Below are 22,555 nucleotides of genomic sequence, written 5' to 3' on the forward strand. Positions count from 1 at the left end.
CAATACTAAGACTTACCAACAGGGGAAATTGCCAGTTTGTGCTTGCTCTGTTCACTGACTTGACTCATGCCGGCATTGTTTTCTGCATAAACTCTGAATGAATACTCCAGACCTTCAATAAGTCCAATTGCTCTGTATTCTCTTCCAGAGATAACATTGGAATTCACTTTCATCCACAATAAGCTGTTCCTATCTTTTTTCTCAAGATGGTATCCAGTGATTGGAGAACCACCATCAAATCCTGGGGCATCCCACTGAACACTCATGCCATCACTTGTAACGTTGAAAACTACAGGTTTTCCTGGTGGACCTGGTGGCTTATATTGGTGTTGAGCAACCACATCTGATGAGGTTAGAGGCTCGCTCACTCCATATTTGTTTTCTGCACGTACCCTAAATTGGTATTCAGTACCCTTAACCAAATTTGGTATCTTGAATGTGGTCCTAACCACACTAGAGCAAACCATCTTCCATGCAGCTTGACATGTCTCTCGCTTTTCTACACTATAGCAGGTGACCTCTCCTCCACCGTCTTCTTGAGGTTCATCCCATGAGATGATAATACTTTGGGCTTTAATTTCATCAAAACGGATTGGGCCTATAGGCTGAGATGGTGGCCCAAGTGTAATCACTTTGATGTCAAAGAAGTTCTTGACAAGTTTGTTATCAAGGACCAAGGTGTATTTTCCAGCGTTGTCCTTTCTTGCATTTCTTACAATGAGACTTGCCTTGTTTTCTGTTTGCCTGAAACGAACTTGTTCGCTTTCCTTGAGTGGAACATCATCTTTCATCCACTGAATAGTTGGTTTAGGTTTACCTTTGTAGGGCAAGTCGATATTTACATTTTGTCCAATGCGAACACTCAATTCTGCATTAGGATAATCAATAAGGTTTGCCTCGGGCGGTATAAGGAAGTCCTTTACAGTGATTGGTCCAATTTGAGAGAAGTCACTGCGACCCTTCTCATTTTTCGCAAATACTCTAAAGAAAATTTCTGAATGCTCTTTAAGCTGTGTTACCTCAGAGTGGCAACATCTGCATGTACCACCAATGCTCCAAGCTTCTTCTTCCTTTGTCTTCTTCTCAATAATGTACTCAGAAATGTGGCTGCCACCATCATGATCAGGCTTGGCCCATGCCAACGATACAGATGTATTAGTTGAGTCCACCAGTACAAGATCTTTTACAGCACCAGGCATCTCAGATGCTCTAACAGGCTGTGCAGTCTCACAAGGATCACCAACGCCATATTCGTTTTCAGCAGAAACACGGAAGAAATAAGAAATTTCTTCAGACAGACCATCAACCTTGTATGTTGTATTGGCACATTCATTTGTCACAATGGTGAATGCCTTCATTTTAGCATCCTTCTTTTCAACAATGTAATTTGTGATTTGAGAACCACCATCGATATAAGGTGGTTCCCAGCTCAGAGTGAGTTTACCTCGTGTTACATTCTTCACTATCAACCTATTACAAGCAGAAGGTGTGTCCAACACTTTAACAGACACAGTAATGGTTTTTGGCTCTCCAACTCCATTTTCAATTTCAAGAAGATATTTGCCAGAATCATCCCTTGTGACTTTTGGTATGATCAGTGTAGTTGAGTATTCTGTGTTTTTGATGGCATATCTTGCATCACCACTAATGTTCTTATCTCCCTTCCTCCATGTTACATTTGGAGCAGGTCTACCCTTAAGAGGGATTACAATCTCCACATCTCTACCAGCCTTTGCTATGTACTGAGTTGACATTGACATATCAAGGTCCACATCTGCCTCCTCTGTTAAAATGAAAGAAGAACATATTTTATCAGGTTCACAGTATCATTATATCCACCTTTTTATTGCTTTAGACAGTTAAAAAGTACAAACCCAGAATATCTTTGGCTTGCACTGGCTGCATCATCTCAATTGAACGTCCAAATCCAACACAATTAACAGCAGAGACCCGGAAGAAGTAGTACACTCCAGGTTTCAAGTGGGACACTACAAACTCAGTTGTCCTTACTTCTCCTTTAGAACTTATAGTGACCCATTCTGTCTCGTCAGCCATTCTTTGTTCGACAACGTAGCTTGTGATTTCACTGCCACCATCATAGACAGGCTTTGTCCATCCAAGGGTAATGGATGTCTTTGTTGAATCAACAACTTTGAGCTTGGTTGGCTCACTTGGTGGATCTAAAATAGCAAATATAACAAATTCTGTTTTAAATATCATTGGATACTTTGCACACATTTAATGCACATTCTGAAATATAAAACAATACAAATAAACCACAAAACAAAGCTTACCAATTGGGTCATAAGCTTTGTAGAAGATGGACACATCAGAATATGGGCCTGCTCCAGCTTTGGTGATTGCACAGACACGATACTGATATTCATTTCCTTCTGTGAGGTTGCTGACTTTCTGTCTGGTATCACGAATTGGATCTTTAATAACCTTGAACCACTGTAGACTTTTCTTCTCATTTTTCTCTAAGTAATATCCATCAATGTCGCTGCCACCATCCAAACTTGGTCTTTCCCATACCACAGTCATTGTTGATCTTGTAATCATAGTGACTTGTGGTTTAGAAGGCTGACTAGGAGGAACTGTTGGACAATATGAAGCATTAAATCACATTAGGTCACAAATTTTATAGTAATAATAAGAATATGATATTATTAAACATGTTCTTACCAAAGGAATTCTGTGCAATTACTGGTCTAGATTCCAGAGGATCTCCAACTCCATATTTGTTCACACCACGAACACGGAATATGTATTCATTGCCCTTAATTAGCCTTGGGACTGTGACAATGCAGTCTTCTAGTTTTTCTGAGATAATGGACCACAAAATTCTGCTTGTCTCACGTTTCTCGACAATGTAGTGGGTAACCATTGCACCACCTTCATCAGCTGGAGGATCCCACATGATGGTCATAGTACCTGCTGTGATTTTCTTGAACTCTATGTCTCCAGCAGGGGGTCCTGGTTTGTCTGATGAAAGTTAGCAAAAATTGAGCCAAAAATGTTCAAATTAGGGCTATCAAAGTTAATAAATTAAGGCATGCAATGAATTAAATGTATTTAATACAGTTTATTTTTACTTGTTTCCTTAAAAAGTAAATAACTTCATCGTAACGTAATTCAAAAATAACATGATTAATAGAAATAATGTTAGATATTATGCAATTTATTCAAAGATATTTAGCAGTAAACTTTGCAACATACCTTGGACAAGTACTCTGACAGCAGCATACGCTGAGCCTAAAGAGTTCTTGATCTTAAGTTCATATGTTCCAGTATTCAAACGGGTGGCTTCCTTGACTGAGATGCATGCAGACTCGGTGGTGTTGGAGATAGAAATCTGAGCTCCAGACTCTAGCTCTTTTCCATCCTTGTACCATTCAATTGTTGGTTGAGGTTTAGCAATAATACCAATTTTAAGTTGAACTGTAGCACCTGCTTTGTATTTTACAACATCAAGATATTCTTGAGGAAGTTCAATCTCAGGGGCACCATAAGTGTCCACGCATGTGACAGGTCCAACAGTTGCTGATGGGTTACTAATGGAGCCAACTGCATTCTTAGCCATGACCCGGAATTCATAAGATTCATTCTGAGTTAAGCCAGATACGGTGAACTTTGTGTCAGTAACATTTGTCAAATTAGATTTTGACCATCTGCCTTTTGGACCATCTTTACTTTCAATCAAATATCCAGTAATTTTACTTCCTCCATCATATGAGGGTTTCTGCCAGGCAAGGCTAATTGAACTCTTTGTGATATCAGTGACTCTAAGGTTGTTTGGAGGTTCTGTGGGAAAAAAACAGTGGCAATTAATGTTAATTAGAATTTTCCCATTGGATTAAACTATAATTATTAATACTAATGGTTTAAGTATATGGAACAATCAATTTACAGGAAACTAAATGCTTACCACATGCATCAATTGCAAGCACAGGATCTGAGAGCTTGCTAACTGGACCAATACCAGCAGCATTTTCGGCTGCAACCTTGAACTCATAGATCAGACCAGCGTTTATGTTTGATACTTTGAAGTGTGTAGCACGGATAACAGTTGTGTTAACTTTCTGCCAAAGAATGCTGTTTCTGTCTTTTATCTGAAGGTGATATCCAAATACATGGCTTCCACCATCTGAAGATGGCTCCTTCCAGTTAACAGTAATACTTTCCTTTGTTACAGCTGACACCCATGGTTGTGAAGGTGCCACGGGGAGTGCTGAAACAAAATGGCATAGGTTTTCATAGATGCTTTATAGCATACATTTGTATTTACCAATTTGCTGCTTATAATATAGAAAAGCATTTTACTCACTGTATGGAAGACTGACTGTAACAGTCGGTGAATCAATGTGTTCACTGATGCCAAAGCGATTCTCAGCTCTGATTCTAAACTGATACTCAATTCCAGTGATCAGCTTCATGATCTTGATTGTGCACCTTGCTACAGCAGATGAGACTTCCATCCAGTTTGCAGTAGTCGTCTCACGTTTGAGAACGACGTAGTTGGTGATTGGGCTACCACCATCATATGCGGGTGGCAACCACTTCAGACTGACACTGTCCTCTGTGACATCACACATTTCAACAGGGCCAATTGGTGGACTTGGTCTGTCAAGGACCACAATATTCACAAAAGACTTTGTGGTCCCACTGGAGTTGGAGGCTGTGATATCATATCTGCCTGCGTCTGAAGCAATACTCTCACGCAAACAAAGGATAAGGGAGTCAGTTGTCACGTCAGAGTTGAATCTCATGGTTGACTTTAGAACCTGTCCATCCTTAGAGAGGGATACTCTTGGTAACGGTTTACCGGTTAGGGGGATCTCAATCTTGAGATTTGAACCTGCTTTAACATAGGCAGTGTTGTGTTGGAAGTCCTTCATGTTAATTTCAGGTGCCTCTGTTGATTAAAGAAAGAAACAAGATTATATAATAATTTAACATCATGTAAAAAATAAGTGTAAAAATAAAACATCATTAAACAGTAAATAACTTACCCAGCTGATCTTTAACAAGCACAGGTAAAACCATGTCTTTGGGGTCGCTAAGTCCTGCATGGTTTTCAGCCCGAACTCTGAAGTAGTATTCAGCATTCTCTCTCAATCCACAGACAACAAAGTGAGTCAATTTGGTGGAACCACACTTTATCCACTTTTGTTGTCCTTTTTCAAGAGCCTCAACCAGATAATTTGTAATTCTGCTACCTCCATCGTGTTCTGGTTTAAGCCATGCTAATGAGACACTGTCTTTTGTGACATCAGTGACTCCAAGCTTGGGTGGTGGACTTGGTTTCTCTAAAAGTAAACATAAAAAATAACATGAGTATTAGTAACAAAAATATGTATCAAAGATTTAAAATAATAATCAAACAAATGTGCTACAATAATGATGTGGTAAATGTAATAATTTTATTTTACCTGTAATCTTTGTTCCTTCTTTAGTCTCAAGTGGCACTCCTATACCGTACTCATTTTCACCGGTAACTCTGAAATAATATACCCCCCCTTCTTGAAGGTCATTCAATTTATAAGTCAACCTGGGACAACTGTCTGTAATCCTGGTCCAGCCCATTTTAGTTGCCTCACGGAGATCAACAAGGTAGTTTTTGACTGGAGCACCACCCTCATTCTCAGGAGTATCCCATGAAATAGTTGCAGAGCTCTTGGTGACTTCCTTTACTTCAATGTGGGCTGGTGGACCTGGAGAATCAAGGACCTTTACACTCAATGTCAGTGTAGCAGTTCCAGCAACATTTTGGAGGGTTACAGTGTATTTCCCAGAGTCATCTCTTGTAGCTTGCTCAATTGTGACAGATGTGCAGTTATCAGTAGTATCAATAGCTGCCCTCACTCTCAGATCAACATCTGGTTTGTTCCACATTACATGTGGAACAGGCTTCCCCTTGAATGGGACTCTAAGAGTAAATGAGCTGCCATCTTTGATAGTCAGTGTCTTTCTCATTTCATTACTGATTAAGAAAACTGGCTCATCTTCTCTGTCCTTTGCTACCTGTGGATCAGTTTCATGGCTTGGCTCACTTGGACCAATCTTGTTAATTGATCTGACTACAAAGATATACTCTGATCCTGATGTGAGTCCCACCACTGTGAACTCTGTGCTCTTAATGTTACTGACACCAACTGTCCAGTCTTCATCATTGGTGTTCCTGTATTCCACCATGTATCCTGTAACTGGAGAGCCACCGTCAAATAATGGCCTGTTCCAAGACAGTGTTATTGATGTTTTAGAAGAATCAATTATTTTAGGTTTAGCTGGAGGTGATGGTAGGAACAATGGATCCTCTGCCTTTGTCAATGGACAAGGTACACTTGGCGCACTCAAACCAGCAGCATTCTCAGCAAATACTCTGTATTCATACTCGCATCCTTCACGAAGATTGGAAGCTTTTACTCTTAAGTCATAAACAGGCTTTTTGTTGACACGTACCCAACGAAGACCGGATTTCTCACGTTTCTCAATTACATAGCCATAAATGCTACTGCCTCCATCAGAGACAGGTCTTTCCCAGCAAATTGTCATTGCTTCACTTGTAACACTTGAGACTTCAACATCTGTTGGTGCAGCAGGGACTGTAAATGGATCCATTGCCTTAACAGGATCACTCTCTAGAGCTTCACCTGTTCCATACTTATTAACTCCCCGAACTCTAAATATATACTCATTACCTTTGAGCAGTTTTGTTACTTTGCATGTTGTGGCCTTCATGTCTGCATACACCAGAGTCCAGGCAAGCCGGCTTGTTTCACGCTTCTCAACTAAATAGTGTTGAATTTCCGCACCTCCATTTTCTTGTGGTGGTCCCCAGGTCAATGTACATTTCTCTGCAGTCAAACCAGTTACTTCCAATGGTCCAGATGATGGACCAGGCCTGTCCAGCACCTTACAGTTTACTGCTAACGATCTGGTGCCTGCAACATTTTGCAATGTAAGAACATACTGTCCTGAGTCTCGTCTAATAGCATCTCTCACAATTAGTGTTGTACTAGTTATTGTTGAAGAAATATCAAATCTGGCCTTGGCTTCAATTTCTTTTCCATCCTTTGCCCATGAAATCACAGGAACTGGACGTCCTGATATTTCAGCATCAATTCTCAGTATGTCTCCAGCTTTCACTACAACCAGTTGTCTTAGCTTGTCCTCAATTGTGATGCGTGGTGGATCTACATCATCTTTTACAGTTACAGGTCCTGTACCCTCTGATGGTTCACTGAGTAAGCCAGCTGCATTCTTAGCAATTACACGGAAATCATATCTTTGATCTTCAATTAGACCAGTGACATCAAAGAATGTTTCTTGAAGATTGGCGAAATTACACTTTAACCACCGACCATCTGGAAGTTCACTGCGTTCAACAATGTAACCAGTCACCTTAGCTCCACCATCATACTCAGGTTTTGCCCAGGAGAGGGAAACAGATGTTCTTGTGATGTTCATAACTATTGGCTGACCTGGGGGTGCACATGGATCTCGGGCAGAAACAGGATCACATGCCTTTGTGCAAGGTCCAATGCCAGCTATATTTTCAGCATATACTCTGTACTGATACAAGAGGCCTTCTTCCAAACCAGTTACTTTGAACTGAGTTTCTGAAATAAGTCCTCTGTTCATCTTTGCCCAGAGAATGCTGCTCTGATCTTTGCATTCCAAGTGATATCCAGTGACTGGACTTCCACCATCACTTGCTGGTCTGTTCCAGGTAACTAGCATTCCTGATTTAGTGGCATGAGAAACTTGAAGACTGGTTGGAGGTCCTGGAGGTGTGAAAGGGTACTGTGCAACAATTGGGGCAGAGTCAATCGCATGGCTTTTACCGTAACGGTTCTCTGCAGCAACACGGAACTGATACTCTGTTCCTTGTGTCAAACGAGTTATTTTGATTGAGGTTCTTGCAACTGTTGCTGAAACAATTTGCCATGCAGTAGTAGTCGTGTCTCTCTTCTCAACTACATAATTATTAATTTGACAGCCTCCATCATAAATAGGAGGGTCCCATGATAATGAAATAAAATCAGCACTTAATTCCTCTACCTTGATTGCACCTGGTGGACCCGGTTTATCAAGAACAATGACAGATATTTCTGCTGATTTGACACCAAATGAATTGGTTAAAGTAATTTCATATTTTCCAAAATCCTCTCTTGTTGCATCCTTGATGACAATCTTGGATGCTGTCTTTGATGTCAGAACATTAACTCTGGTTGTTTGCTTCAATGAGTGACCATCCTTTTTCCATGTAACCTCTGGAGAAGGTCTGCCTCTAAATGGAACATCTATTTTGAGATCATCTCCAGCTTTTACACTGTAAGTATTAAACAGCAAATCAATAATGGGTTCAATAGTAATATCTCGTGCCACAACAGGTGCTCCCAGCGGTTTAGGATCACTCTTTCCTTTGTCATTAAGTGATGTAATTCTGAAGTTGTATTCCTCTCCTGTTGTAAGTGCTTCAATTGTGGTTTCCAGTGCTTTTACTGTAGCACATACTGTCCATTTATCTGATCCCTTAGTCATCATTTCCACAATGTAGCCTGTGATTTTGCTGCCACCATCATGATCTGGCTTTTCCCATGCTAGAGTAACAGTGTGGCGAGTTACATCAACAACTGTAATTTTACCAGGTGGTAAGGGTGCTTGGGAAACTTTGACAGCCTCTGTGGTCTCTGCAGGCAAACCAACACCAAGTTCATTCACAGCCAATACACGGAAGTGGTAAAGACCTCCTTCTTGGAGATCATCAACCTTGAATGAATTTCTGACACAATTGTTTGTCACAGTTGTGAATGCCATCCTTTTAGATTCACGCTTCTCCACAATGTAATGGCTTATCTTGGCTCCACCATCAATTTGTGGAGGCTCCCATTGTAGCTGGACAGAGTCTCTCTTTACATCCTTAATTTCAAAGTTCACTGGAGCACTTGGAGAGTCAAGAACCTTGACATTAATAAATGCAGATTTTGTGCCACAAATGTTTTCAAGGGTCACAACATACTTTCCTGTGTCAAATCGATTAACATTGTCAATAACAAGCACAGTGTACGAGCCTGTAACTTCAATTTGAGCACGCTCTGCTAAGGTACCATCTGCTTTTTTCCACTTAACCTCTGGCTCTGGCCTTCCCCTTATAGTGACACTTAAACGTAGTGTTGCACTGGCACGCACAGTCACACATTTCCTAAGACCTGCATCAAGTTCTACCTCAGGAGCTTCAAGTTTTTCAGCAGCAATTACAGATCCTGGAACATCAATTTGTTCTCCAGCCCCCTCAATATTAATTGCACAAATACGGAAGTTGTATTCTGCATTTTCCTTTAATTTTTTGACTGTAAAGTGAGTTGTTTGCACACCAATTGGAGGAGTGCACACAGTCCATTCATCTTCACTAACTTCCTTTGCCTCAACAATGTATCCTGAGACCGTTGCGCCACCATCATAAATTGGTCTACTCCATGCCAAGGAAACAGTTGTGCTTGAGTGGTCTGTCACTTTAGGATTATTAGGAGGACCAGGAGGATAAGTTGCATCACAAGCTTTGTAATATTCCGATGGTTCACTTGGTGTGCCCACACCAGCAGCATTTTCAGCAGATACTCTGAATTCATAAAAGTGTCCCTCGACAAGCCCAGTGGCTCTGAATCTCAAATCATTGAGTCTTTTCTTGTTACACTTTGACCATCTGATACCCTCTTTATCACGTTTCTCAAGAACAAAACCATCAATTTGTGATCCACCATCATCCTCTGGCCGTTCCCACGTGAGGACTATTGAGTCTCTGGTGATTGCACTTGCTTCTGGAGTTGAAGGTGGTCCAGGTTTGTTGAAAGGATTTTTTGCAAGGACAGGTTCAGATTCAAGTGGTTCACCAATACCATACTTGTTTACTGCCATGACTCTGAATATATACTCATTACCAGGTAGAAGTTTGGTGACTTTGTAACTGATTGCTTGAATTTGTGGTTCCACTACTGTCCAAGACAGTCTGCTAGTTTCCCTCTTTTCAATGATGTAATGAGAAATACCAGCTCCACCATCATGTGATGGATGGCTCCAATGCAAATAGCATTTTTCTGCTGTTACACCAGTTACTTTTAGAGGGCCATCAGGTGGACCAGGTCTATCAAGAACCTTTACATTAATGGGTACCTGTTTTGTTCCACCAACATTACTAAGACTTAAGAGGAAATGACCACCATCTACTCTGATGCAGTCCTTAACTGTCAAAACTGTTTGTGTGATGGTGGATTTAATCTCCATTCTATGTGTGGCACTGTCAATTTCCTTTCCATCCTTAAGCCACATAATATCAGGAAGAGGTTTACCAGCAATATCAGCTTCAATAGTAAAGGAGTCACCAGCCTTTACAATGGTAACATCTTTAAATTTTGAGTCCATGGAGACAGATGGAGCTTCAATCTCATCTTGAGCAGTAATTGGTCCAGTGCTTCCAGAGGGTACACTTAAAATACCAGCGGCATTTCTGGCAATCACTCTAAATTCATATCTTTGTTCTTCTTGTAATTCAGTTATTGTAAATTGTGTGTCTATGATATTTGTGAAACTGGCCTTCATCCAACGACCTTCAGGCAGCTTCTTTCTTTCAATGATGTATCCTGTAATTGCACTGCCACCATCATACTGTGGTTTAGACCACCGAAGAGTTATTAGATGTCTTGTGATAACAATTGCTTCAGGAGTTCCAGGGGGATCACATGGATCACGTGCAACAACAGTTTCTGAGACTTTGCTTGATGGACTGATTCCTGCAATATTTTCAGCATACACTCTGTATTCATATTCAATTCCCTCCTCCAGACCATTTGTTCTCAATCGAGTGTCAGTAATTAGAAGCTTGTTAAGTTTAGTCCATAAAATGCTGTTCTTTTCTTTACGTTCCAGGTGATACCCAATAACAGGGCTGCCTCCATTATTGCTAGGGGGTTTCCATTCAATTGTCATGTGGTCTTTTGTCACTGATGAAACAAATGGGGCACCAGGAGCTGCAGGCTCAGTGAAAGGATAACTGACCACAACTGGTGCTGAATCTAACGATGTGCTTTTTCCATATCTGTTCTCAGCAAACACTCTAAACTGATATTCAGAACCAGTCTTCAGCTTTGAGATTTTGATTGTGGAACGAGCAATGGTTGCTGAAACAATCTGCCAGTTAGTAGTGGTTGTATCACGTTTTTCCACTATGTAGTTGTTTATCTGACAACCTCCTGTGTATACTGGTTGCTCCCAGGAGATGGTAACATAGGTGGCACTTACTTCATCAATTTTGACTGGTCCAACTGGTGGGCCTGGTTTGTCAAGAATGATTATGCCAACTTCCTCTGTGACCGTACCTATATTATTTGTGGCTGTGACTGTGTATTTTCCAGAGTCCTCTCTATTTGCATCTTTAATTTTAAGAACTGTTGATGTTTCCGTGCTTGAGACATTTAATCTGGTTGTTTCTTTCAGAGTTTTTCCATCTTTCATCCATGCAATCTTTGGACTTGGACGACCTTTAAATGGTATTTCCACTTTGAGATCTTCACCAGCTTGAACGCTGTACGTGTTGGAAAGTATTTTGAAGCTTGGTTCAATAGTTACATCCTTGGCAATGACAGGAGCAGCTAATGGCCTTGGGTCACTTTTTCCTTTCTCATTGTAAGCTAAAACTCTGAAGAGGTACTCTTGTCCTGAACTAAGTCCGGTCACTATACTCTCACATGTTTTGGTGACTGCAGCAACTGCCCATTCCTCTGATCCTTTTGGCTGCATTTCAATATAATAACCCAAGATTCTACTTCCACCATCATGATCTGGTTTATCCCAGGCAAGTGATGCTGTGGTTTTTGTCACATCAGTCAAAGTTACCTTGCCAACAGATAGAGGAGGATCAGCTGTCTTCACAGATTCTTCTGTTTCTACAGGCAGACCAATTCCAAATTCATTTTCTGCCATGACTCTGAAGTAATAAATACCACCCTCTGTCAGATCACCAACTCGGAAGCTGGTCTTGGAGCACTTAGTAGTAATGTTTGTAAATCCTTGTCTATTTGATTCCCTCTTGTCAATGATGTAATTTTTTATTTTTGAACCACCATCAATTAGTGGTGGTTCCCAAACTAGGGTGGCATAATTTCTTGTTATATCTTTCACAACAAGGCTCTGTGGAGCACCTGGTGTATCGAGTACTTTTACTGACACAAATGCTGATTTAGTGCCAGCGCTATTTTCCAAAGTCAGAATATATTTTCCAGCATCATTTCTGTCACATATATCAATTGATAACTGAGTGTAATCTGGTCCCTTCTCTATTTGGGCTTTATCAGGTAAATCTCCCTCATCCTTGGTCCAGTTTATCTCAGGAATTGGGCGTCCTTTGATTGGTATGTTAATTCTCATAGATCCTCCAGCATGCACAACAATACCTTTTCTCAACTCAGAGTCAAGCTCAATTTCAGGAGCATCCATCTTGTCCACTGGTTTGACAGTTCCTTGGATGGCTACTGGCTCACCAACACCCAGTTTATTTAGGGCACATATGTGAACTTTGTATTCTTGGTGTTCAGTGAGTTTAGTAATTGTAAATTTAGTATCATTTAATCCAGAGGGTGGAGAACATGTGGTCCATTCTTCTTCATCAGCTTTACATATCTCAATAACATAGCTCTGGATGTCTAAGCCACCATCATATATTGGTCTACTCCATGCAATTGTGACTGAATTCTTTGTAGTGTCAACAAGATGTGCATTAGTTGGTGGGCCAGGCTTAAATGTTGGATCACAAGCTTTGTAATAAACAGTTGGTGGACTTGGTTGTCCAACTCCAGCAGCATTTTCGGCAGATAACCTGAATTCATATTCATGATCCTCTGTCAAGCCTGTGACTCTGAAACGTAAGTCTGTTACCCTGCGTTTGTTGCATTTTGTCCATCGGACTCCAGCTCTGTCTCTCTTCTCTACGATGTAACCAACAATCTCACTTCCACCATCAGTTTCAGGACGAGTCCAGCATACCGTCATAGAGTCCCTTGATATATTTGTTATCTCTAGGTCTTTAGGTGGCCCAGATAGAACAAAAGGATTTCTCATAATCACTGGTGCTGATTCAAGTGGTTCACCATCTCCATACTTGTTGACAGCCATGATACGGAATATGTATTCATTTCCTTTTAGAAGCTTGGTAACTTTAAACATTGTTGCTCCACAATCACCTGAAACTACAGTCCAAGCAAGACGACTTGTTTCTCTCTTCTGTATGATATAATGAGAAATGCTACTGCCACCATCATGTCTTGGAGGCAGCCATGACAATGAGCACTTCTCACATGTTACACCAGAAATGGTCAAAGGACCTTCAGGAGGTCCCGGTCTATCTAGCACTCTTACATTGAAGGAAACAGACTTTGTTCCAGCCACATTAGTTAGGTGCAATGTGTACTGTCCTCCATCAACTCGAATGGCATCTTTGACGACAAGAATTGCTTTGAAGTCAGTGTTTTTGATCTCAGCTCTTGCAGAATTTTCAACTTCCATATCGCCCTTAAACCACTGCATTGTTGGAATTGGCTTTCCTAGTACAGATGCTTCCAGGGTAAATGTGTCACCAGCATTCACAGTCAAAATCTGGCTATATTCTGAGGCAACTTCATAGGTTGGTGGTTCAACTTCATCCTTAGCTGTAATTGAGCCTGTGCTCCCAGAGGGCCTACTGACCGATCCAGCTCCATTTCTGGCAATAACTCTGAAATCATATTTGCTGTCTTCTATCAGGCCTGTGACTGTAAATTCAGTTTCAAGAATGTTAGCAAAACTAGCTTTCATCCAACGGCCCTCTGGCAGGTCTAGTTTCTCCACAACATATCCAGTGACAAGGCTGCCTCCATCATATTCTGGTGGTGTCCATCTAAGTTTCACTGAGTGCCTTGTCACAATCAGTGGCACAGGGGTGCCTGGTGGGTCACATGGGTCACGTGCCACACAACCCTCAGAGATTTTGCTGCACATTCCAATTCCAACTATATTTTCAGCATAGACTTTGAACTCATATTCAATGCCCTCTTCCAATGAAGATGTTTTAAATCTTGTGTCTTGAATGAGTGTTTTATTGATCTTTGTCCAAAGAATACTATTTTTCTCTTTTCTCTCAAGATGATATCCTAGAATAGCACTTCCACCATCTGAGACAGGTTTGTGCCATTCGACTACCATAGACTCTTTTGTGAATGCAGACACAAATGGAGTTCCTGGAGGCCCAGGCTCTTTGAAAGGATATTGGGCAAGAACTGGATCTGAGTCAATGCCATAGCTTTTACCATATCTATTCTCAGCAAAGATCCTAAATTGGTATTCAGCTCCAGTTTTTAAATTACCAACTTTAAGTGTAGTCCTTGCTACTGTGGCAGAAACAACTACCCAGTTTGTGGTGGTGGTGTCTCTCTTTTGGACAATATAATTTGAAATCTGGCAGCCTCCAATGTATGTTGGTGGGTCCCAAGACAGTGTAATGCTCTCTGCACTCACTTCATCAATCCTGATTGGGCCTGTTGGTGGGCCAGGTTTTTCAAGTATGATTATTTCAACAGTGGCTTCCTTTTGTCCAAGTACATTAGCCACAACAATGTTATACATACCACCATCTTCTCTTGTTGCATCTTTGATCGTAAGAGTGGTATGATGTGCAGTGTCAGCAACATTTACTCTTGTGGTCTGTTTCAGACCTGAACCATCTTTGGACCATGTAATTGTTGGTTTTGGATGACCAGCAATTCGTGCTTCAATTTTCAAATCTTGCCCAACCTGTACATTGTAGGTACTTTGTTTTGTTCTCACGGAGGGCTCAATAGCGAGGTCCTTTGCAACAACAGGATTTGCCAGGAGTCTGGGATCACTCTTTCCTTTATCATTAACAGCAATGACTCTAAAATGGTACTCCCCACCTTGGGCTAAATTAGTTACAACAGTGTCAAGGGATTTTATTTGAGCACAAAGAGACCATTTATCTTGATCTTTTGCTTGCATCTCAACTTCATAATAAGTAATTCTGCTGCCTCCATCATGCTCTGGTTTTTCCCATTTGAGAGAAACACTCTTCCGTGTTACATCCACTACAGAAACTTTACCAGGGGGTTGTGGCACCTCTGAGATTTTCAGTGGTTCTAGAGTCTCTGCAGGCAATCCAATTCCATGTTCATTTTCAGCAAGAACTCTAAAGAAATAGATGCTCCCCTCTTGAAGTGGTTCAATTTTCCATGTCATCTTGTTGCAGGAAGTAACAGCTGAGTATACCTTTCTTGTACTTTCTCGTTTTTCAACAATGTAGTTTTTTATTTTAGCTCCACCATCCAACAAAGGTGGCTCCCAGGTAAGAGTGACTGAATTTTTTGTTATTTCCTTCACACGGAAGTTTGCAGGTGCATCAGGAGTATCTAATACTCTGACACTAATAAATGCAGATTTTGTTCCATTGGCATTTTCCAGAGTTAAAGTGTATTTTCCACTGTCAAATCTATTAACATTTTCAATTACGAGTGAAGTGAAACTGCTTGTAATATCAATCTGAGCTGCTTCATTGATTTCACCTTCAGCCTTTCCCCACTTGACTTCAGGAGTTGGTCGTCCGCGGATAGGAACAAACAATCTAAGAGAGCCTCCAGACCTGACAGTGATCATCTTTCTCAAGTCAGCATCAAGATCAATGTCTGGTGCTTCAAGTTTATCCTCTATGATGATGGATCCAGGGATATCAGCAGTTTCTCCCACACCAACCTTATTTATGGCACAGATTCTGAATTTGTACTCATGCTTTTCAAGGAGTTTTTTAATCTCAAATCTTGTCTCTGTTATTCCCGAGGGTGGTGTACACATCATCCATTCATCGGAAGTTACTTCATAGGCCTCAACAATGTAACTTTGAATCTCACATCCACCATCATAAATTGGCTTGCCCCAATGCAGGACAACAGATGCTCTTGAGACATAAATTACCTTAGGGTTGTTTGGCGGACCAGGCTTGAAAACTGGATCCACTGCCTTGAAGTACACTGTGGGTGGACTTGGTTTACCAGCCCCAGCTGCATTCTCAGCAGACACACGGAATTCATAACCTCGGTTTTCAAGAAGACCTGTTACTCTAAAGCGTAGTTCACTCACTACACGCTTGTTGCATCTTGTCCACCTAACACCTTCTTTGTCTCTCTTTTCAACTATATATCCTGTAATTGCATTACCACCATCATTACTCGGTCTTTCCCATGTGATAACCATGGAATACTTTGTTATATTTGATACTTCAACATTACTTGGTGAATCAGGTGGTACAAACGGATTTGCTGCAATCACTGGATCAGATTCCAAAGGCTCACCAATTCCATATTTATTTACAGGTATCACTCTGAAAATATATTCATTTCCAGGAAGGAGTTTTGAAATTTTAAGATTGAGGGTTTGTACCTTAGATTCCACAACAGTCCAAACTAATCGGCTGGTCTCTCGTCTTTCCACTATGTAATGAGACACCTCAGCACCTCCATCATGCAATGGAGTTTTCCAGGCAATGCTGCACTTTTCAGTGGTAACCCCATAGATTGAAATTGGGCCATCTGGAGGTCCAGGTCTGTCCAGAACCTTGACATTGACACCTACTGATTTCTCTCCACCAACATTTTTCAGTAGCAAGGTATACTGGCCTCCATCAACACGGATAGCCTCCTTCACACTAAGAGTAGTTGTGAAGTCAGTATTCTTGATCTCAAGTCTTGCAGTATTTGTAAGTTCTTCGCCAGCTTTTATCCAATGAACTGAAGGAATGGGCTTGCCAAGTATCCCTGCATCTACTTTGAATGATTCACCAGCATTAACAACAATAGTTTGAGAATATTTGGCATCCAAGTCAATTTTGGGTGGATCAACTTCATCCTTTGCTGTGATTGCACCAGTGCTGTCTGATGGAGTGCTAGAAACACTTGCAGCATTTCTTGCAATGACACGGAACTCATACTGCTGCTCCTCTACTAAACCACTGACGACAAATTCCGTTTCAATGATATTAGCAAAAGAGGCTTTCATCCAGCGGCCATTAGGTAATTCTTTCTTCTCAACGACATATCCAGTGATCTTGCTGCCGCCATCAAAGTTTGGTGGTGTCCACCTGAGTGTTACAGAGCTTCTTGTGACAATAACTGCTTCAGGTTTGCCTGGAGGATCACATGGATCTCTTGCCACCTGGATTTCTGATACTTTACTTGCTTTGCTTAGCCCAACTATATTCTCAGCGTAAACTCTAAATTCATATTCAATGCCTTCTTCAAGGCCACCTATCTTGAATCTTGTGTCTGGAATAATCGTTTTGTTTTGTTTCACCCACAGCAAGCTGTTTCTTTCCTTACTCTCAATGTGATATCCCAAAATCTTGCTTCCACCATCACTACTAGGTTTGTTCCACACAATAACCATGCTTTCTTTAGTAGCAGACTGAACAGTGGGAGTTCCTGGAGGATTTGGAGTCTCAAAGGGATATTGTGCAACAACAGGCGCAGACAGAAGAACTGAACTCTTTCCATATCGATTTTCAGCAGCAATCCTAAATTGATATTCACAGCCAGTCTTTAATCTTGCAGCTTTAGTTGTTGTTCTCGCAACTGTTGCAGAAACAATCTGCCAGTTTGTGGTGGATGTGTCTCGCTTTTCAACAATGTAGTTATTAATGCTACAGCCTCCTTCATACTCTGGAGGCTGCCATGATAATGTAGCACTGTCTGCAGTTACCTCATCTATTTTGATTGGGCCAGTTGGTGGTCCAGGTTTATCAAGTACTATAACATTGATGTCTGCTGTCGCTTCACCAGCTGTGTTTATCAGTTTAATAGTATATTTGCCAACATCATCCCGTGTTGCCTCTTTTACCACAAGATAAAGGTGTTTCTCTGTTACTTCAGCATTTACTCTTGTTGTTTCTTTCAGAGCAATACCATCTTTTTGCCAGGTAACTGCTGCCTTTGGCTGAGCAACATATGGCACATCAATTTTCAGATCATCACCTGCCAGAACACTGTATGTGCTGAATACAAGTTTGAAAGCAGGAGCAATAACAACATCCATAGCAACCACAGGGACATTAAGCGGACGTGGATCACTGGTTCCCTTTTCATTGAATGCTGAAATACGGAAGGAGTATTCTTCACCTTGTATTAAGCCAACAACAACTGCCTCTGTTACTTTAACAGTCATTACTTGGGTCCATTTTTCACTGTTTTTTGTTTGCATTTCGACAATATAACCACTAATTCTGCTTCCTCCATCGTGGTCCGGCTTCTCCCAAGAAAGTGTAACACTGTTGCCAGTTACATCTTTTAGAGTCACTTTTCCAGGAGGAAGAGGCTTCTCAGAGATTTTTATAGCTTCTGTGGTCTCTACTGGAAGACCAACACCATACTCATTTTCAGCTAAAATTCTGAAGAAATACAAGCCTCCTTCTTGTAAGTCTCCAATTCTCCAACTTGTTTTGGGACAAGATGCATTAACAATGGAATATGCTTTTCTTGTAGATTCACGTTTTTCAACAATATAATGCCTGGTTCTTGATCCACCATCAATGACTGGAGGATCCCAGATGAGTGAAACTGAATCTTTTGTTATTTCTTTGATTGAAAGGTTTTGTGGTGCACCAGGAGTGTCAAGAACTCTGACATTAACAAATGCTGTTTTAGCTCCTGAACTGTTTTCCACTGTTAGCATGTACTTTCCACCATCAAATCTGTTCACATTCTCAATAAGCAGTGTGGTAAAGGATGATGTAATATCAATGGATGCTCTATCAAGGGGTTCACCATTCTCCCTTGACCATCTGACTTCTGGAGCAGGTCTTCCTTTAATTGGCACAAATAATCTTAAGGTACTGCATGCTCTGATGTTCACTACTTTGCGGAGGTCTGAGTCAAGCTCAACTTCAGGTGGAAGGAGTCTGTCTTCTGCTTTAGGTGAACCAGGCACAGAGGCTGGTTCTCCAACACCTTCACAGTTAAGAGCTGAAATGTTGATCTTATATTCTTGGTTTTCAATAAGGTTGGTTATGGTGAATGATGTTGCTGTTAGACCTGCCTTTGGAGTGACAATTGTCCATTCATCTTCCTCTGGCAGACATGTCTCAACAATATAACCTGAGATATCCGAGCCACCATCATAAACTGGTTTATTCCAAGCAAGAGTAATGGATGACTTAGTTGTATCCAAAACCCTAGGATTTCCAGGGGGTCCAGGTTGGAATATTGTGTCACATGCTTTGTAAAATGGGCTTGAAGGGCTTGGTGCACTTAAGCCAGCAGCATTTACAGCTAGGATTCTGTATTCATACTCATGTCCAGGTGTTAGTCCTGACACTTTGAAGCGCAGATCAGTTACAGTCCTTTTATTGCATTTTACCCAACGAAGACCAGTTTTATCTCTCCTCTCAATGATATAGGTATTTATACTACTTCCGCCATTATGTTCAGGATGTCCCCAACAAACCACCATTGAATCTTTTGTGATAGAGGTTACTTCTGGTGCCTGTGGAGGATCAGAAGGCACATATGGGTTAGTAGCAACAGCAGGCTCAGATTCAAGAGGTTCCCCAACTCCATACTTGTTCACAGCCATGACTCTGAAGATATATTCATTTCCTTTCAGCAATTTGGTAACCTTATAGCGGTTAACTTGTAAATCTGTGGCTACATTTGTCCATGTAAGTCTACTTGTTTCACGTCTTTGAATGATGTAATATTCAATCTTTCCTCCTCCATCATGAAGTGGTGGCAGCCATGACAGAATACATTTCTCTGTTGTCATGTCTGTGACATGCAGTGGTCCCTCAGGTGGGCCAGGTCTGTCAAGAACTTTAACGTTGAAGACAAATTTGGTAAATCCTCCCGGATTGCTAGCAGTTAGAGTGTATGCACCACCATCTCTACGTAAAGAATCTTTGTTAATCAAGCAAGTATAGAAATCTGATGTTTTGATCTCGAGTTTTCCAGTATCTTCAAGCTCCTTGCCATCTTTAGTCCAAACCAAGGATGGAATTGGGCGACCTGTAACATGTGCATCTAGCTTGAAGATATCACCTGCTTTCACAACCACAACACTACTAAAACTTGCATCTACATCAATCTTTGGCTCTTCAATGTCATCTCTGCAGACAATGACCTCTGAAGGTTTAGATGGTTTACTAACAGCTCCAGCTGAGTTCCTTGCTAACACACGGAATTCATAAGAAGCATCTTCTGTGAGACCGCTCACAGTAAAGTTTGTTTCAAGAATGTTGCTGAAGTTGGCTTTGAGCCAGCGACCATTAGGAAGTTCTCTTTTCTCAATTGTATATCCAGTAATTGAGAAACCACCATCAACCTCTGGCTTTGTCCACTGAAGAGTAACTTCATGTCTAGTTATGTTAAGGGCCACTGGTTGACTTGGGGGGTCTATGGGATCAAGTGCATATGTCATCTCAGATGGCTTGCTTGCTTTGCTGAGACCAGCCATATTTTCTGCAATAACACGAAATTCATATGCAATACCATCCACCAGACCTGATGATTTAAACATATTGCCAACGACTAGAGCTTTGCTGATCCTCTGCCACAGTATGCTGTTCTTCTCTTTTCTCTCAATGTGGTATCCTAAAATTGGGCTACCTCCATCTGAAGAGGGTTCATTCCAGCTGATTGTCATTGAATCCTTGGTGAAAGCCACTAGTTGTGGAATTCCTGGCTGTCCTGGTACATCAAATGGATAAGCAGCCACCACCGGTGCTGATGTTGTGTAGGGTCCAACACCATATCTGTTCTGAGCTTTAACACGGAATTGATATTCAATACCAGTTGTGAGGCGTGCAGCTTTGAATGTTGTGCGGATAACAGTTGCTGCCAGTTCCGCCCAGTTAGTGCCAGTGGTCTCACGCATTTCAACAATGTAGTTATTAATAGGAACTCCTCCATCATTTTCTGGAGCTTCCCATGATATTAGAACATAGTCACAAGAAACTTCATCCACTTTTATTGGTCCAGTTGGAGGTCCTGGAATATCATGTACTTGAACAGTAATGATTTCAGTCAGAGTTCCTAAGATGTTCTTTCCAGTCATTGAATACTGTCCTCCATCTTTTCTCTTAATTTCATTAATGTTGAGAATAGTAGAAGTTGCAGTGTTTTCAACGTTTATTCTCTGTGTTTGCTTAAGTTCCTGATCTTCTTTCTTCCATACAACAAGTGGTTTTGGACGACCCAGAACAGGGATCTCAACTTTAAGATTATCACCTGCTTTAGCTATCACCGTCTTCTGGTATACACCTCTGAGGTCAAATTCTGGAGCTGTGGTTTGCTCCTTAATTACAACTGGTCGACTTTCACGAGGTTCACTCCTGCCTGACATGTTTACAGCAAAGATGCGGAACACATATTCTGCATTTTCCAACAATTCTGTTGCAATGTAATCCAAAGCTTTAATTGTTGTCACATGGGTCCACTGATCAGAATCTTTCAGTTGAGCCTCTATCACATAGCCAGTTATTCGACTACCACCATCATATTTTGGTTTTGTCCATGCAAGAGTTGCTGTGTCTTTGGAAACATCTGAAACAATCAGATTATCTGGTGCAGAAGGAGCCTGAGAAGCTCTTATTGGTTCAGGCGTCTCTGCTGGTTCACCAATACCCCTTTCATTCTCAGCTGAAACTCTGAAGTAATATTCAGCGCCCTCTTCCAAGTCTGGAATCTTGTATGAGCATTTCTGCCAGTTTGCAGTAATGGTTGAGTAAGCCTTTCGTGTTGCCTCCCGCTTCTCAATAATATAATTTGTGATCTTTGAACCACCATCAATAATTGGAATCTCCCATTGTAAAGTAATGCTATGCTTTGTGATTTCCCTTGGTTTCAAATTTACTGGAGGTCCTGGGGTGTCCACAACACGAACATTGACAAATCCAGTCTTCTTTCCAGCAACATTTTCTAATGTTAGGACATATTTCCCAGCATCATATCTTGTACACTCAGGGATGACTACTAGAGTGTATGATTCAGTAGTGTCAATGTGAGCACGGCCTTTAAGAGGTACATCTTCCTTATGCCATGCTACTTCTGGAGCTGGCCGGCCCTTGATTGGCACAAATATGCGGATTGAAGCACCTGACTTAACAACAAGTGTTTTTCTCAGCTCTGCATCAAGTTCAAAGTCAGGAACCTCCTCTCGATCCACCAGTTCTACAACTTGCTCAACTTCAGAGGGTTCACCAAGTCCTTCTGTGTTCTGTGCTCTTACTCTGAAGTGATATTTTCCTCCTGACTGTAAATTTGAAATCACAAATTCCGTTATTCTCAAGGGAGTAGTTGTGTCTTGAATCCAGTCATCATCTCCTTCCTTTTTATGTTCAACGAAGTATCCTGTAACATCAAGACCTCCATCATAGAAGGGTCTACCCCAGTTAAATGTTGCTGTTGTTTTGGTGGTGTCAGTAATTCGTGGGTTGGATGGAGGCCCTGGTGGATCTGAAAAATAATTAAGTGAT

The 22,555-nt window shown here is 41.2% G+C and overlaps 1 protein-coding gene across 1 annotated transcript in view; it reads right to left on the reverse strand.

Annotated features, from left to right (window-relative positions):
• Positions 1–22,555, reverse strand: part of ttn.2 (titin, tandem duplicate 2) — a 176,038-nt gene that overhangs the window by 21,477 nt on the left and 132,006 nt on the right. The window contains exons 203-211 of the mRNA XM_079820922.1: positions 5,433–22,535; positions 5,013–5,309; positions 4,328–4,915; positions 3,929–4,231; positions 3,220–3,804; positions 2,686–2,985; positions 2,295–2,597; positions 1,875–2,180; positions 17–1,783 (exon numbers count right to left, since the gene is read on the reverse strand). Of these exons, the coding sequence (XP_079677048.1) occupies positions 17–1,783; positions 1,875–2,180; positions 2,295–2,597; positions 2,686–2,985; positions 3,220–3,804; positions 3,929–4,231; positions 4,328–4,915; positions 5,013–5,309; positions 5,433–22,535 (21,552 nt within the window). The remainder of the gene's footprint in view (positions 1–16; positions 1,784–1,874; positions 2,181–2,294; positions 2,598–2,685; positions 2,986–3,219; positions 3,805–3,928; positions 4,232–4,327; positions 4,916–5,012; positions 5,310–5,432; positions 22,536–22,555) is intronic.

Source organism: Gobio gobio (assembly GCF_949357685.1).
Source record: "Gobio gobio genome assembly, chromosome: 7".
In the NCBI taxonomy this organism is placed as follows: domain Eukaryota; kingdom Metazoa; phylum Chordata; class Actinopteri; order Cypriniformes; family Gobionidae; genus Gobio; species Gobio gobio.